This window comes from Harmonia axyridis, chromosome 7 (assembly GCF_914767665.1).
Source record: "Harmonia axyridis chromosome 7, icHarAxyr1.1, whole genome shotgun sequence".
Classification (NCBI taxonomy): Eukaryota; Metazoa; Arthropoda; class Insecta; order Coleoptera; family Coccinellidae; genus Harmonia; species Harmonia axyridis.
The window spans coordinates 2,192,402-2,208,176 of record NC_059507.1 but is presented as its reverse complement, the minus strand read 5'-3'; the positions used below and the strand labels follow the sequence as shown (position 1 = coordinate 2,208,176).

The 15,775-nt window shown below is 37.9% G+C and overlaps 1 protein-coding gene across 1 annotated transcript in view; it reads left to right on the top strand.

The window, feature by feature from the left end:
• LOC123684186 overlaps positions 1 to 15,775 on the top strand; it is a 269,382-nt gene that overhangs the window by 190,631 nt on the left and 62,976 nt on the right. Inside the window, exon 2 of the mRNA XM_045623353.1 lies at positions 14,577 to 14,782. Coding sequence (XP_045479309.1) covers positions 14,577 to 14,782 — 206 coding nt within the window. The remainder of the gene's footprint in view (positions 1 to 14,576; positions 14,783 to 15,775) is intronic.

Here is a 15,775-nt window from a genome sequence, read left to right as displayed (position 1 = left end):
TGGCGAATACGGTGAATGCAGAAGCAATTCGAAGTCCAATTCATGCAATTGTGGCGATTCGAGAAAGATTTTTTGTATTGTTTGCCGTAGTATACAAATCTGCAAAAAAAAAAATAGAGGTTCCCATTCAAAATTCAAAAGTTGACCCCTTTTCTTCCCACAAGGAGTAATTAAATGGAGAAGGTTCTGGCAGAAGTGGAATTCCCCCCTCAAAATCATCAACCTTTTATTCAAAACATTTTTTCGTAAGATGTTCCCTTTTCGAGAATTTTTACTGATTCAACATAAAAAAATCATCCGGTATATCAAAAGATATACCGGAGCTTTGTTAGAATATTACTTCATCCGAACAAATTACGAGAGAGACAACCAACATTACATCCTACCCTACACTCGTAGTATTACTTCATATCGTCACGGCGACGCTGCGAGGCTGCGCGTGACGAGGCCATCGAGGGCTATCGAGCGAAAGAACAAGAATCGATCTTCAATGATCTTAGTTTTAGACATCTTAGGTCTAACCTATATGATAAGTCTATTCGATATCGAGCTTGCTAGGAGACAGATATTCTAGAGAGAATAAACGATTAAGACATTATCTGTGTATTAGTGAATCCTCTGCTAAACCTATGAATCCAACAAGCCTTTATATACTTCTGTAAAATTGGTTCTGTATAATGAATAAATGTGCTATTCAAAAATTTCAACATAAACTTCTATCTGTATCTGAAGAAAGTATTCCACCAAATTAAACGTCAATGCACGTTGATGTTTTCTCATTTCGTTAAACCTTACCTCGAGGAAAACAAATATCACAAAAGGAGCAAATTTCCTCCCTCGTATCCTGATGGTTAAGTGAAAAAATTCATATAAGTTTGAATCTTATTCCCAATCTTAATTCAGCCTCAGGCTGCCTCCCAGATGCCATATTTGAGTCATACAATTTTCTCGAAAATACAAGTAATTCGTTCTTTGAACCTCCACAAATAAGTTTCGTAATCCTGTGGAAATATTTCCCTTTGTCTCTTCGCTCAAAGCGAGAAGAGCCAGCGTTACCTCCTGGATATTTGAATGAGTTTATTAAAAACCTTTTGAAGGTGTTCCTTATATACATTATTATTACGGTTTGAACCGTAACAGCTATATTTCTCATTAGCAAAATGAAGCAAATCTTCTTGAGGTTCATTGCTATAAACATTGTCTGCGATAATAATTTTAGGATATCCATTCGCTAGAAGATTTTTTTTACTGAGAAAAACGTTATTGCGAAGGGTGTTTTTTAGAGCTATAGAACTTTAAATTGCAATAAAGCAACGATGGATTATTCGATTGACATAAATTTCATTTATCCGCAAGATAATCTTGTGGCATTACATTTTAAATATGATTTCTGGCATATGACCGCCACGGCTGGCTCGGATGTAGTCCAATATAGACGTCCAATTTTCGATGACTTTTTCCAACATTGGTAGCCGTAAATCGGCAATAACACGGAGAATGTTGTATTCCAACTGGTCAAGGGTTTGTAGCTTATCCGCATAGACCAATGACTTTACATAGCCCCACAGAAAGAAGTCTAGCGGTGTTAAATCACAAGATCTTGGAGGCCAATTCACAGGTCCAAAACGTGAAATTAGGCGGTCACCAAAAGTGTCTTTCAATAAATCGATTGTGGCACGAGCTGTGTGACATGTTGCGCCGTCTTGTTGAAACCACAGCTCCTGGACATCATGGTTGTTCAATTCAGGAATGAAAAAGTTAGTAATCATGGTTCTATACCGATCACCATTGATTGTTACGTTCTGGCCATCATCGTTTTTGAAAAAGTACGGACCAATGATTCCACCAGCCCATAAAGCGCACCAAACAGTCAGTTTTTCTGGATGTAACGGTGTTTCGACATACACTTGAGGATAAGCTTCACCCCAAATGCGGCAGTTTTGTTTGTTGACGTAGCCATTCACCTAGAAGTGCGCTTCATCGCTAAACAAAATAAAATGGACGTAGTGCGCGATACGTATTCCGCACAGAACCATTATTTTCGAGATAAAATTGCACTATTTGCAAGCGTTGTTCGAGCTTGAATCTATTCATGATGAATTGCCAAACCAAACTGAGAATATATCACTTGTCAACTGTTAAATCGGTCGCCATCTTGAACAGTAATGCCATCTTAAAGTTATATACCTCGAAAAAAAAAACACACGATATATTTAGAATATCTCTAACAGAAAAGATGATAGAGCGAAATAATTGAATTAGTTATTTCTCAGAAACGCCCTGTAACTCGAGAACGAATCAAGATATCTATTGAGTTTTTCTCTTTTCACTAAAATTCTTTCAGTGAGCATCAAATTTGGTCACCCTGAACATGTATCACCCTTGAAGGTGACTATGTTGTCGAATTAAGTCGAATTTTTAAGAAAAACTGTATTTACTAGTTGGGCCCGTAACCTATTGAGTGGAATGTTATGTGAGATGTAAGAGAATTAGGTCAACGTGAAATAATGATAGAATTTCCTTGCTGATACAGGAATTTCAACGAGAAACGTCTGAATTCGATCTCTCTTGCACATATCCGGTCTGAAGCATCTATGGGTCTTCAGGGGATAGGGAAGTAACGTCGCTAATAACGTTCGAATTCGATGCCGATACACTTCGACGTTGCTGACTACAAGAAACTTTTTATTGGATTTATGCAGGGTACATTTAACTTTGCCAGCGAAACTACACGTAACAGAATTACTCGGATGCATCAAACTGAATAAAACCATTTATAAAATGTTTTGGGATTCGCTACCAGTTAAACAAAGACCAGCTGCTGAACATGAGACTCTCGTATTCAGTTAGAGGGTTATATGAAATTATGTAGATGCGATAGGCGACAAAAGCGAGCAATATCTGTTATCCAATCTGATTAGAGAAATGTGTGAAATGATCTGCTAATCTAATTTGATCAGTTTCGAAAAAAAATTATAATACTCGTTGAGCAAACCCATTTTTATACACGTTCATGCAAAAACTGGCACGTGAATACTTAGATAAATTTAAAAAAAAATCATGGACAAAATTATTCAGTTAATCGACTAACTGTTAGTCGTATTGTAGACAAATTTGAAAGAGATACCAAGTACGGATCAATACTTGTTACTTATGCTCTTTACTTGTAATCGAAAGACGCGTGGAAACGAACCTCACTCAAGGGAAACTAACAGAAATGTGAAATAGCAATCCATTCTGATAGCCAAGCTGGAAAATTATTTAATGAAAACATAGGTCTTTTTAGACTGGTTTTCTAGTCACTCGGGAATCAAAGACAACGATGAGGCTAATACATTTGCCAAAAAGGGAAGACCAACGCTACTACCAGGTACCAGGGCACTGTGGGGTTGAAGGAAATTAAAAAGCTGATGAATTTGCAAAAAGTGCATAAAGGTTAACACCTGCTGGACCTGAGCCTTTCTGTGGGCTAGGAAGAGACCAATATAAAGCTGCGGTCCAGCTATGGGAGTTGAACGACAGGATAATCCACTGGACTAACAATCCTAGACTTGTTCAGGAAAAGAAATTCGTAACGATTTCACCTACCTACGCCTAAAAACTCTTAAAGCTGCCACGAGCCGAGCTTCGGCACTGTCGTACAAACATCATTTGTACCGTATGGGAAAGTCAGCAGACGAGATTTGCAGACTCTGTGGATCGGAAGCAGAAACAGCCGAACACATGGTATGCAATTGTCCGGAGCTGGCTGGCCTGAGAACCATTCACATGGGTAAGCCGGTCCTGGATACCAGAGAGGTAACGGCCAAGGCCCCTAAGAGGGTTGTCAGTTTTATTTACGTCATTGACGACCTCCTTCTGTTTCTATGAATGAATAGGGTAGAGAATAAAAGCTCTGCATGGTCGCAGTTCCCGGAAGGCTTACCGAACCAAAACGACCCCAGTTCAAATAATAATAATGGTGTAGAATAATCCACCCATAACATAGAGTTTTGAGAGAAGGGTAAAAATGTATGCCAAAGACTTCCATGAATAGATCATCCACGAAATTTCCTTGGAAAGAAGTATTTAAAGCTCAGTACGAGCATGCTGAACTCTCTGCCTGCCGTCTGGAGAAGTACCTACGGAAAAAGAGGTTATCAAATATTGACGAATGCAGATTCGGTGGTGAGGAGAAAGAAACTCCTGCTCACTTGGTCAAAAAAAGCCAACACAGAAATATACATCGTACGAGATTTTTTAAGGTGTTAGGATGTAAACGCCATCCAAGATACTGGAATTCATTGGAGCTCTTTAACTGGAAATCGATTTATCGATAGTGCTGTGGTGGGAACAGCTCTGTTGGGAAGCATAATAGACCATCAGGATGCAGTGCAAGACATCATTAAATATCTCTATTGGCGTTTAATATTTTTGAGGCAGTTGCCAACCCGCTTGAGAAGCGAATTCGCAACCACAAAAGACCTCAAAATAATATTTCAGGAAAAGATATTTGGCTCTAATGAAGAAGTGATTGCCGAGGTTGAAGCCCATTTCGAAAGGAAAGACAAATCAAGGTCTCAAAAAGTTAGAAGATCATTGGAGTACATGTATCATCCTTCAAGATGACTACGTTGACAACATAGAAGAGAAAATTATGTATTTACTGTTTAGGCGCCAATTACTTATTGAGCGAAATGTTAGCCAATGCGGACAACCCTGTATTTCCAGAATCCAGATCAAATGATCGAAAACCGAGCAGCAACCTCATTGCAAATCATTCCTCGGTCGAACAAAGAACGTGCTTCGGAAAGCTCAGATGAGCTTCTCCGTGACCAGTCTTAATCTGTAAAGTGCTGCACGATGTTAACTCTTCAATTTGTTTTGCAAATGATGCCGCGGCATCCAAGGGGACAAGGGTAGGCGTGCGGGCGTGTCATTTATATTTATAGACAGCGAAGAATCCCGGATCCTTTCTCCCCCCCCCCTCCAGTTTGGTTTCTCGGTAAATACTCCGGACCTTATTCAATTCGATGTTAAATAGAGCGGGGCTCCCTGATTAGACAAAACATAATTCTTCCTACCCGCTGAATATTTACGCTGAACGCAGAGGAAGAACGTTCCGTTCTCCTCCTAGATTATAAATTTAATTTCCTGCTCATCTTTTTCCGTTATGATGTTCTGAGAGGAGATACCCTTGTTTTGTTTCTCTTATTCGGGATTCGGATGTTTTCGTATTATATAGCCTTATTGGATTGTTTGAAGAATGAAATCGTTTAAAAAGGCCCCATTTGAAGAAAGAAAAGGTGCTGTTTCATCAAGACTATACGCCTTGCCACAAATCAATGAAAACAATGGTGAAATCGCATGAATTGGGCTTCGAATTGCATCTGCATCCACCGTGTTTGCCAGATCTGGCCCCCAGCGACTTTTTTCTGTTCTCGGACCTCGAAAGAATGCTCGTTTAGCGCCATCGAAGAAGTAATCGCCGAAACTGAGGCCTATTTTGAAGCGAAAGACAAATAATACTACAAAAATGCTATCGAAAAGTTGGAAGATCGCTGTATCGCCTTCGAAGGCAACTTTGTTCATAATGAAATGGAATATGGCTAAAAAAAAATGTGTTTTACTATGGTAGACTGGGGACTTTTCAATTGGCCTGTTATTTATTCCAATGGGTCATGCATCTTACCTGCTAGATACTAGAAGAACCAGATTGAAGTCACACAATCCTTTGTGGATTAATACTTTTCTTCAATATTATGAAGGTTACAAGGATATTTGCCATTCGGAATGGAATTCTTGTAATATCTTCAAAAAATGCCTAATCGTTGATCCTTCAGAGAACGTTCCAGGTTTCAATCTTCCTAGGGATATTTGGTGCATTCTGACTAGACTTAGGACTGGTCATGGTCGTTGCAATTAAGGGAATGAAATTTCTTAAAATCGGGAAACCTCCAGGTTTTATTTGATTTGATAATTTTCCATCCAGGATCTAAGACACATGAGGCATCTTATAGATTTGTCGCCTAACCTATTGCGGGTTTTCTTTTGTAACTGTAAGAGCAGCTCTGGAAAATTGTCTTTCAACAGGCTGGAGATGCTGGCGTTTACTTAAAATCCTTGGCCATTTTGGCCAAGTTTAGAAAGATAATTCTGAAACTGCGAAAATCTACCAATAGATTTCATAGAAATGTGAGAAAACTACAAATAAAGTCACACTGGCGAATGCTTCAGTCTCTTGTCGCTCGAGGAATCCTCTTATTTGGTCTAAGCTTGCACGAGATTGCAGAAATATATGCCGAGCGACGCATGCATATCAAGCTCAAATAATATCATGTAGCTTGATATCAAGTCAAGCAATAAATATCTAAAATCGAGTCAAGTCAAGCTCAAGTATGTAATTTTTTACGAGCTGGATTTTCAAGTCAAGTAGTTGGTTAAAACGTCAAGCTACACACAGTAATTCGAAAAGTAAGAAAAACATGTCTTCAAACGAATAAGGAATGCATGATTGAAAAAGTCAGCATATAAAAATACAATTTCATTACCTGGGGAGAATATGTTTCAGAATAGTTATTTATAATACAAGTGCAGAAGGCATTGATATTCTTCCACGAGTTCAAAATTCAAAAACGAGCCACGAAGTGGCGAGTTTTAGAATGAACGAGTGGTAGAATGAGTCTTCTGTACGAGTATTATACATTATTTTCTCTAATTCATTGCATTTTCATTGAAATTAATGAGATATTTCGATAAATATAATTTAGTGATTTTTGCATTGAAAAATGTTGGTTGGCAGAACTGATTTCTTTAAGGCAAATTGATGAATTGACAGATAAAGCCGTGGCGGAAAGTTCGGAGTACCAACATATAATAATAAAATATAACCATGAAAACAGTGCGTTTCTGATATATTCTCGCACGATTTTGTTCTACAAGATGTGGAAGAATGAACGGAATAACCACAGAATTAGAGAAAATACTATTCATAATTGACAAGAAGCCCAATTTTGTAACGATATTCTTTTTAAGCATGATTTTCAAGTCAATTTGTTGGTTAGAATGTCAAGCCCAAAAGAGGAACGAATATCCCATGGTTGTCTTCATTAGGAGAGACAGGAAGGCTGATTTCTCATTCGAAAATAAAAAAACATTGTGCCAAAATTAAAGAGCGATCTGTACGGCGAACGGGCGCCGAAAAAAGAAATATCGTAGCATAACATCACGACCCCATTGAAATGCCAGTTTGATACTTCAAAAACCGATCGGGTGCAATCCATTGTACGCAATTGATACGAATGAATTTCTTTTTCGTTGTGTGCACGTGATGGCCGGAATGCAGGACAATACGGTTTAATTAAAACACATCCATTTGAAAAACTACCCAATAGGCACGAACAGTATGTTTTTGAAAGTATGCGGATTGATACTCACGACCTATTCCGGCTCATTTCCAAAAGCCAAGCCCTATTCCGGTCTGCATCAAGGATCATTTTCAATTAAGCCACATATACGTTTCGCGTTTTGCCCAAAAGGTAGAATTTTTCATTCCGCGATTCACGACTGAAACACAGAATGGTGCTATAGAATATATATAAATCCAAATAATTGGAAAAGCGGGAAATGAGATGGTTTGAAAAAGTGACTGGGTTTCGAACCTGCAACCTCTCGGCTTCCGATGTAACCAAAGTCTGAATATCTGTGGACACTACGTGAAGTAAAGTGTTGTTCACTAAGACAATTCATTTTGATAAGAAATGAAGAGTTTATTGTCAAAAAAAAAATCACTGAATTTTGAAGAGAATGCGGTGCCTGAATTGACGATCTCTGATATTCCGAATTTGAATCTCACCTGAAAAATTTTTCTTCAAAAAAAAAACCTGAAAAAAAAAGTACCTTCATGGAAATATTGTATCATTTCATTGATTGATTCGACTATGCAGATCACGAAAATGCTTGCAATTCGGCGATTAGTACATTATTTCAGAAATTATATGTGAAAAACCGGAATTTTCGAACAAAAAATAGATGAATTTTTATTTGAGGGGTCTGTGACGAATACTTCAGGAGATATAACGATTTTTAAAGGCAAATTAAATTTTTTCCCAAATTTCGAGTTCAAATTTCCTCAAAACCGGGAGCTCTACGAAGAATCGGTGAGCGGTGCCATAATGGACTAGTTTAGTGATGTTGATAATACTATATTTGACACGATAGAATTAAAATATAGAGCAAAACTGATAAATCAGTGAACAAATTTTGAAGATTCATCAATAAATGACTGAGAAATAGATTATTTGAATTTACATATTTTAGCGCGGAACGTCTTTGGTCTCCGACTCGTCTGTGACGTCACGCCACTTGCCTGTGATCGCTACACCATAAATAACGTTTAAATACTTAACCACGCCAAGGCTCTCGCGCCGTTTGTAGTTGTACAGTGTAGTTTTAACTCGAGTTTTGTTTTTATGCCACCATAATGGAAGAAGGCTTCGTGAAAGGACAAAGTTATTTTTACTCAATAACTTATTTCAAACCAACTAACACCTTAGTATTTTTATTATCAGAAATAGACAGCTAGTACTGATAGGCACTTACATCAAAATGATCTTCACACACATATGAAGTAGTTTTGGGTCCAATTAAGTCACGCCTCATTAATTTGCACCACTTCTTCCTTTGATTTATGTCATTTGGTACATGAATAAACAATTTATTGGGGTTTTTAATTGTCGTGCTTGCACACATAGGCACAATACAATATTTGTAGGATTTTTTTTCATTTCAGCCATCGTGTAACGAACAAAACACGACACGAACGGCACAAGTGATTGTACACCAAAGCACTCTGCGACTACCAGTCGCCTCGTGTAAGTGGCGTGACGTCACACACTAGACTATGAAATTATTCTTCCAAGCGCAACTTCAAAGTCCCATAACTTTTTCATTTCTAGAGATGTTTCAATGATTCTTCCACATTTTTGTTTCATTTTACTTAAATTTTTAGAATTAATCCTTTACAAAAAAATGAAAACTAGTCCATTGACGATCTCTGATTACCCGTCTTCTTGGAAAACTCTCTACCTTCCTTTCACCATTCAGGGTATTCAGAGATGAAATAGTAAAACTCAAATATGGAAGATCATAGATTAAATGTTACTACCTACTTCCACAGAAGGGTTTCAAAAATTATCATCAAATCCCGATTGTTTGAGAAATTGTAATTGCCAATCAAGTGTCCCTTTCGACATAATATGACATTTGTGTAAATATACATGAACCATATGACGTAAGATAAGAGAAACGTCATCAATTCAGGTCATGTTGGGAAGGAAGATGTCGAGGATATAACTATAGAACGAGCGATTGTCATGAATTTGTTATCTGGAAACGTTGACATGGCTGAATTAGTCGCTCGCCAAAGTTATGTTTGTGAAATGTGGAGTAGTTGTGCTGTTCGTTGACAACGCTCAGATATCTAAATTACTTGATATGGAAGTTTCCAGAACAAGCAATCCAAGAGGTACGAAGAAACCTGTCAATTTTCGACAGAGTTGTGCAGGGTTTGTTTCAGAACAAACGACTAGATAAAATGATGTTGATTTGTTATAAATGGTAGTAACAGAACTAAATAATTGCAAATTATAATAATCAGCAAATATTAATTTTGCAGGAACATTTCAATCAGCACTTGAGACCAAATGAGGTTGTTCCATTTAAAAAAATTGACCCCCATCTTGTCTTAATTTTTCGATTACTCTAGCTGAGCTGATTCCAAAAATGTCTCGCATGTTGATTCCAATTGGTACAGGGTAGACAAAAAAACAATAGTTCTGTGTGTACTCATAAAGTAACGCCTAACATACTTTATTAGTTAAATAAACAATATCATCAAAAATAACGGGTGTTTTTTTCGAGGTATATAACTTTAAGTTGGCATTACTGTTCAAGATGGCGACCGATTTAACAGCTGTCAAATGATTTAGTCTCAGTTTGGTTTGGCAATTTATTATGAATGGACTCACGCCTAAACAACGCTTGCAAATAGTGCAATTTTATTTCGAAAATAATGGTTCTGTGCGAAATACGTATCGCGCACTACGTCCATTTTATTTTGTTTAGCGATGAAGCGCACTTCTGGTTGAATGGCTACGTCAACAAACAAATCTGCCGCATTTGGAGTGAAGCTAATCCTCAAGTGTATGTCGAAACACCGTTACATCCAGAAAAACTGACTGTTTGGTGCGCTTTATGGGCTGGTGGAATCATTGGTCCCGTACTTATTCAAAAACAATGATGGCCAGAACGTTACAGTCAATGGTGATCGGTATAGAGCCATGATTACTAACTTTTTCATTCCTGAATTGAACAACCATGATGTCCAGGAGCTGTGGTTCCAACAAGACGGCGCACCATGTCACACAGCTCGTGCCACAATCGATTTATTGAAAGACACGTTTGGTGACCGCCTAATTTCACGTTTTGGACCTGTGAATTGGCCTCCAAGATCTTGTGATTTAACACCGCTAGACTACTTTCTGTGAGGCTATGTAAAGTCATTGGTCTATGCGGATAAGCCACAAACCCTTGACCATTTGAGAGACAACATTCGCCGTGTTATTGCCGATATACGGCCACAAATGTTGGAAAAAGTGATCGAAAATTGGACGTCTAGATTGGACTACATCCGAGCCAGCCGTGGCGGTCATATGCCAGAAATCATATTTAAAATGTAATGCCGCAAGATTATCTTGCGGATAAATAAAATTCATGTCAATCGAATAATCCATCGTTGTTTTATTGCAATTTAAAAAATCCCAGAGATCGATGGAAATTTATTGTTACTGCTTATTTCAAAACTGCATGTTCGATCGAGATGGAAATTAAATTTAATTTAAATCATTTAGTCGATTCGGAAAATTCATACGATAATCAGAAATTGCGCACAATACATTTATTGTGAAGGAATGAATAGTCTGGATTCCGAATGAAAATTATCAGGAGAAGTTTCCTTTTGAAAACTTTCTAGTGGATCTTATTCATGAGCGGGAAATAAAATTCCAAATTGGTGTCGCATAATATAACCTTGAGCTTCAGGTGGGAGAGTAGATTCGTATAAATTCGATTTATTCGTTTTGAATCGATTCTGGCACACCTACTGGGGTAGTCGACATCTTTTGTGCCGCTGGGATTCCCATTTACGGCGATCGAATGACAAAATTCGAGGCCACGTGAATTTGTACCACCCAAAGATCAGAATTTAATCAAGCCATATTCCTGTTTAATCGCACTTTCGTTGGCCATTATTTCTTCATTAATATCGCAGTTGGCTTTTTCGAATATTGAAATGAACATCGAATGCTCTCAAATAACTATGGTGAGGCAGCTATTAGAGAAAAAACGTGCCGAGAGTGGTTTCAACGGTTCAAAAACGCTGATTTTGACGTCGAAAACCAGCGAGAAAGGAGGTTTTCGAAGATGCAGAATTGCAGGCATTACTTGATCAAGACTGGTGTCAAACGCAACAAGAATTGGCTGGATCAATGTGAGTGGCGAATGTTGTCTTCCAAATGGTCAAGGGTTTGTGGCTTATCCGCATAGACCAATGACTTCACATAGCCCCACAGAAAGTAGTCTAGAGGTGTTAAATCACAAGATCTTGGAGGCCAATTCACAGGTCCAAAACGTGAAATTAGGCGGTCACCAAACGTGTCTTTCAATAAATCGATTGTGGCACGAGCTGTGTGACATGTTGCGCCGTCTTGTTGGAACCACAGCTCCTGGACATCATGGTTGTTCAATTCATGAATGAAAAAGTTAGTAATCATGGCTCTATACCGATCACCATTGACTTTAACGTTCTGGCAATCATCGTTTTTGAAGAAGTACGGACCAATGATTCCACCAGCCCATAAAGCGCACCAAACAGTCAGTTTTTCTGGATGTAACGGTGTTTCGACATACACTTGGGGATTAGCTTCACTCCAAATGTGACAGTTTTGTTTGTTGACGTAGCCATTCAACCAGAAGTGCGCTTCATCGCTTAACAAAATTCGCTTATGAAAATCGGGAACAACGGCAATCTCATTTTGGGCCCATTCGACGAATCTACGCCTTACTTGATGATCGTTTGGCTAAATTTAATGAATTGCCAAACCAAACTGAAAATAAATCACTTGACAGCTGTTAAATCGGTCGCCATCTTGAACAGTAATGCCAATTTAAAGTTATATACCTCGAAAAAAAACACCCTTTATAACCAGTTTTCTACAATGAACCTAAACTTTTGGAAAAAAAAAACGGCGGAAACAAAGTTGTACACCTAATATTTTGACGAAATAATAGAGCGATCGGTTTGGAGAAAAAACAGTTATCGTTTTATGTTATTTGAACTCAATTTCGGGCAAGACCCAAATATCAAACATTCCTTTTGTATTCGGAAACAGCTTATTCCTCATATTGTTATTTCCGCGTGCTGGAAAAATATCCGGAGAATCCACCATCCACACAAAAAATATTGGGCGTGTGTGTAAGCAAGAAAACAGCAGTATAGAAGAACGTCGGAAGGATCAATATCTCAATGCTGTAGTCGCGGAAGTGTAAACAGCGGGCTGAACGATGACGGCATCTGGAAACTCTTTTGGTTTTAGGGAGTATTAATGAAATTTATGGATGTTTCTATCTTCTCCGAGTCTCATTGAATAGAAGACTCACTCGAGCGTTCTACTGTGAATGCAGATAAAGTATAAATAAGAGGGGGAAGTGAGGAGAAAGGAAAATATGACGTTTGTCGATTTAGCGGCGTTTCAGCTCCTGTCACAACCAAAGATTGCAAGGTAGTTGCTTTTCCTTCAACGGTATACGAATTTATAAAATGGAAAAGTTTTGTTGTGATACCCCCTGAGTTATCTGTATACGAAAGAAGTAATTTTGTATATTTCAGGAAGAGGATGAATTATTGAGATTATGTACCGTTCGTTTTCATTATTTGAACGCTTTTAACCAACTACTTGACTTGAAAATGAAGCTCGTGAAAAATTACATAGTTGAGCTTGACTTGACTTGATTTAAGATATTTATTGCTTGACTTGATATCAAGCTACTTGATATTACTTGAGCTTGATATGCACGCGTCGCACGGCATATACACTGCGCAAAAAAATTAACGCACATTATGGAAATTACAAATTTATTCTACAAGTGAAGGAGTAGACCACGGCAAGAGGCCCAGCTTTTACCCCAGCCCATCGAAGGGCGCGTTTGGATTTTGCGAGAGAGCATATCCATTGGGAAGAGGCTGAGTGGGAAAGAGTTCTTTTCACAGATGAGTCTAGATTCTGCCTCTACCATTGTGATCGACGTTCCCTTCACGTCCACATGAAAGATATGCTCAGTGCAATTTCCTGAATACTACTGGTTTCGTGGGAGGATCGCTTATGGTATGGGGTGGAATATCTTTGACTGCTCGCACAGACCTAGTGGTCATTGATAATGGAGCTATGAATGCTGATAGGTAAATAAGGAACATTCTTGAAGATCATGTAGTGCCATTTGCCCCATACATTGGTGAAAATTTCATTTTTATGGACGATAATGCCAGACCCCATCGTGCGCGCATCGTTCAGGAGTACCTTGAAGAGGTTGAAGTCTCTCGAATGGAATGGCCAGCAAGAAGTCCAGATCTCAATCCGATTGAGCAGGTTTGGGACAACCTCAATAGAAGGCTGAGAAGTTCAGAAAATCATCCAGCTACTCTTAATGACTTAGGAATCCAACTCAGAGAAATCTGGGAAGGATTAGATCAGAACATTTTAAGATCACTCATTTTGAGTATGAACCGTCGTTGCCGAACTGTAATCAACGCAAGGGGTGGAAATACCAAGTATTAAATCACTTATCAGCATTCCAGTATTTTGAATATTGTTTATTTCTCTTGTTTCACATAAGATTCGGTGAAATCCTGAATTTTTCTTCTGTTTAATGTGTCTTGTTTCGTTCAAAACCTTCCCGAGAGAAGAAAAAAGGATTTTTCATCAAGACAATTTTCCAGAGCTGCTCCTCAAGTTACAAAAACCCGCAATATGTTAGGCGACAAATCTATACGATGCCTCATGTGTTTTAGATCCTGCATGGAAAATTATCAAATCGAACAGAGCCTGGAGGTTTCTCAATATTGGGAAACTTTTTTTTATTATTTTTTATTTTGTTATGATTTCTAATGATTTAAGTTTTGTTTCTATTTCAAAATATTTTGGATTCTTTGATACAAAAAGTTGATTAACTAAAGCTGTTTTTTGCAAGGTTCCTTCTCATTTCATTATTATTTTATTGATGTGAAACTACACAATAAAACAGCTTAAAATCAAGTAGATTATTAGATTCAAGTTCTTGATAAATAAATACTTGACTTGAGATTGAGAAACTACTACTCGACTTGAGCTTGACTTGAAATCAAATCAAGCTCACGCAAATAAGCTTGAAAATCAAGCCAAACCATGAATCCCTAGCTGTACCGCTGACGTCATCTCATTGCTGAAATAAATGGACTATATCAATTAACACAGATTTAAGACTTCGTTTTTTCTTCATTTCAGATGTATTTTCAATAGAACTAGAAGAGTTGAGAGTTCCTACGCATGCAGTCAGGAATCAAAGTGTCACATTGGAATGTTACTTCGACTTGGAAGGCGAAACATTATATTCCGTCAAATGGTACAAGGATGGCCACGAGTTTTACAGATTTGTGCCGAATGACGTTCCACGTGCCCAATCTTTTTCCCTGCCGGGGATAACAGTTGATGTGAGTAACAAAAATTTAAAAATTATATTGTTTTGTCTGTACCTAAAGATTGTTCAATAAGTTTTGCGGTTGAATAAGAAAAACACAATTTTATGGTTTGAAATTCAATTTATCATTCAGAAAAGTCTACCTGAATATCAAAACACTTGTTCCAACGAGTTTTCAATTTATGAATTCCATGCCTGAAGTGGGAATCTGGAAGGGTTGCAATATACATTCTGCAGCTGGTATGGCCTCATTATTTGATGAAAAACGTTTTCTACGCATGGATATTTTCAAGTTTAGAAGCAGATGGAAGTCGCTAGGGGCCCAATCTGGTGGATACAGCGGATGCTCTAACAATTCGAACTTTCATGGATTTAGCCATTTTCAAAATGCTCTTGTTACACGGTGTATTGTCCTGATGATAAAGAATTTTTACCATCTGCAATCCTGGTCATTTTTCACGAAATGTTTACTTCAGCTAATCCAAGAGGTCACAATTATACTCAGAATTTAAGCTTCATCAGTTTTCAAGTAATCCACAATCAAAATTCCTCTCGTATATCAAAAAACTGATGCTTACACCTTCTTGGACGATTTCTGGATACGAAGTCATTTCGGAGCCGATGAACTGGGTTCACATCACTCTTTGGCCTCTTGTTTTGATTCAGGATCATGGTGATAGACTCAAATCTCATCCATAAAGATGAATCGACTCACAAAATCCACTCTATCTTTCCAAAAACACTTTGAATGTTACTGAAAAGGTCGCATTCGAATGTGTTTTTGTTCCAGTCTTAGCAAATGCGGTACCAATTTCGCACACAGCTTTCTGAAACCCAATACTTCAATCAAATAATGCTTAGACTTCCCAATTAGATGCCTATAAATCTTATCTTTATAAATCTCTTGCATTTACTCTACGATTTCCCAATACTATATCCTGTATTCTTTTCACGATATCTGGTGTTGTTGCTGTTTTTGAACGTCCTTGACGAGGATCGTTTTCAA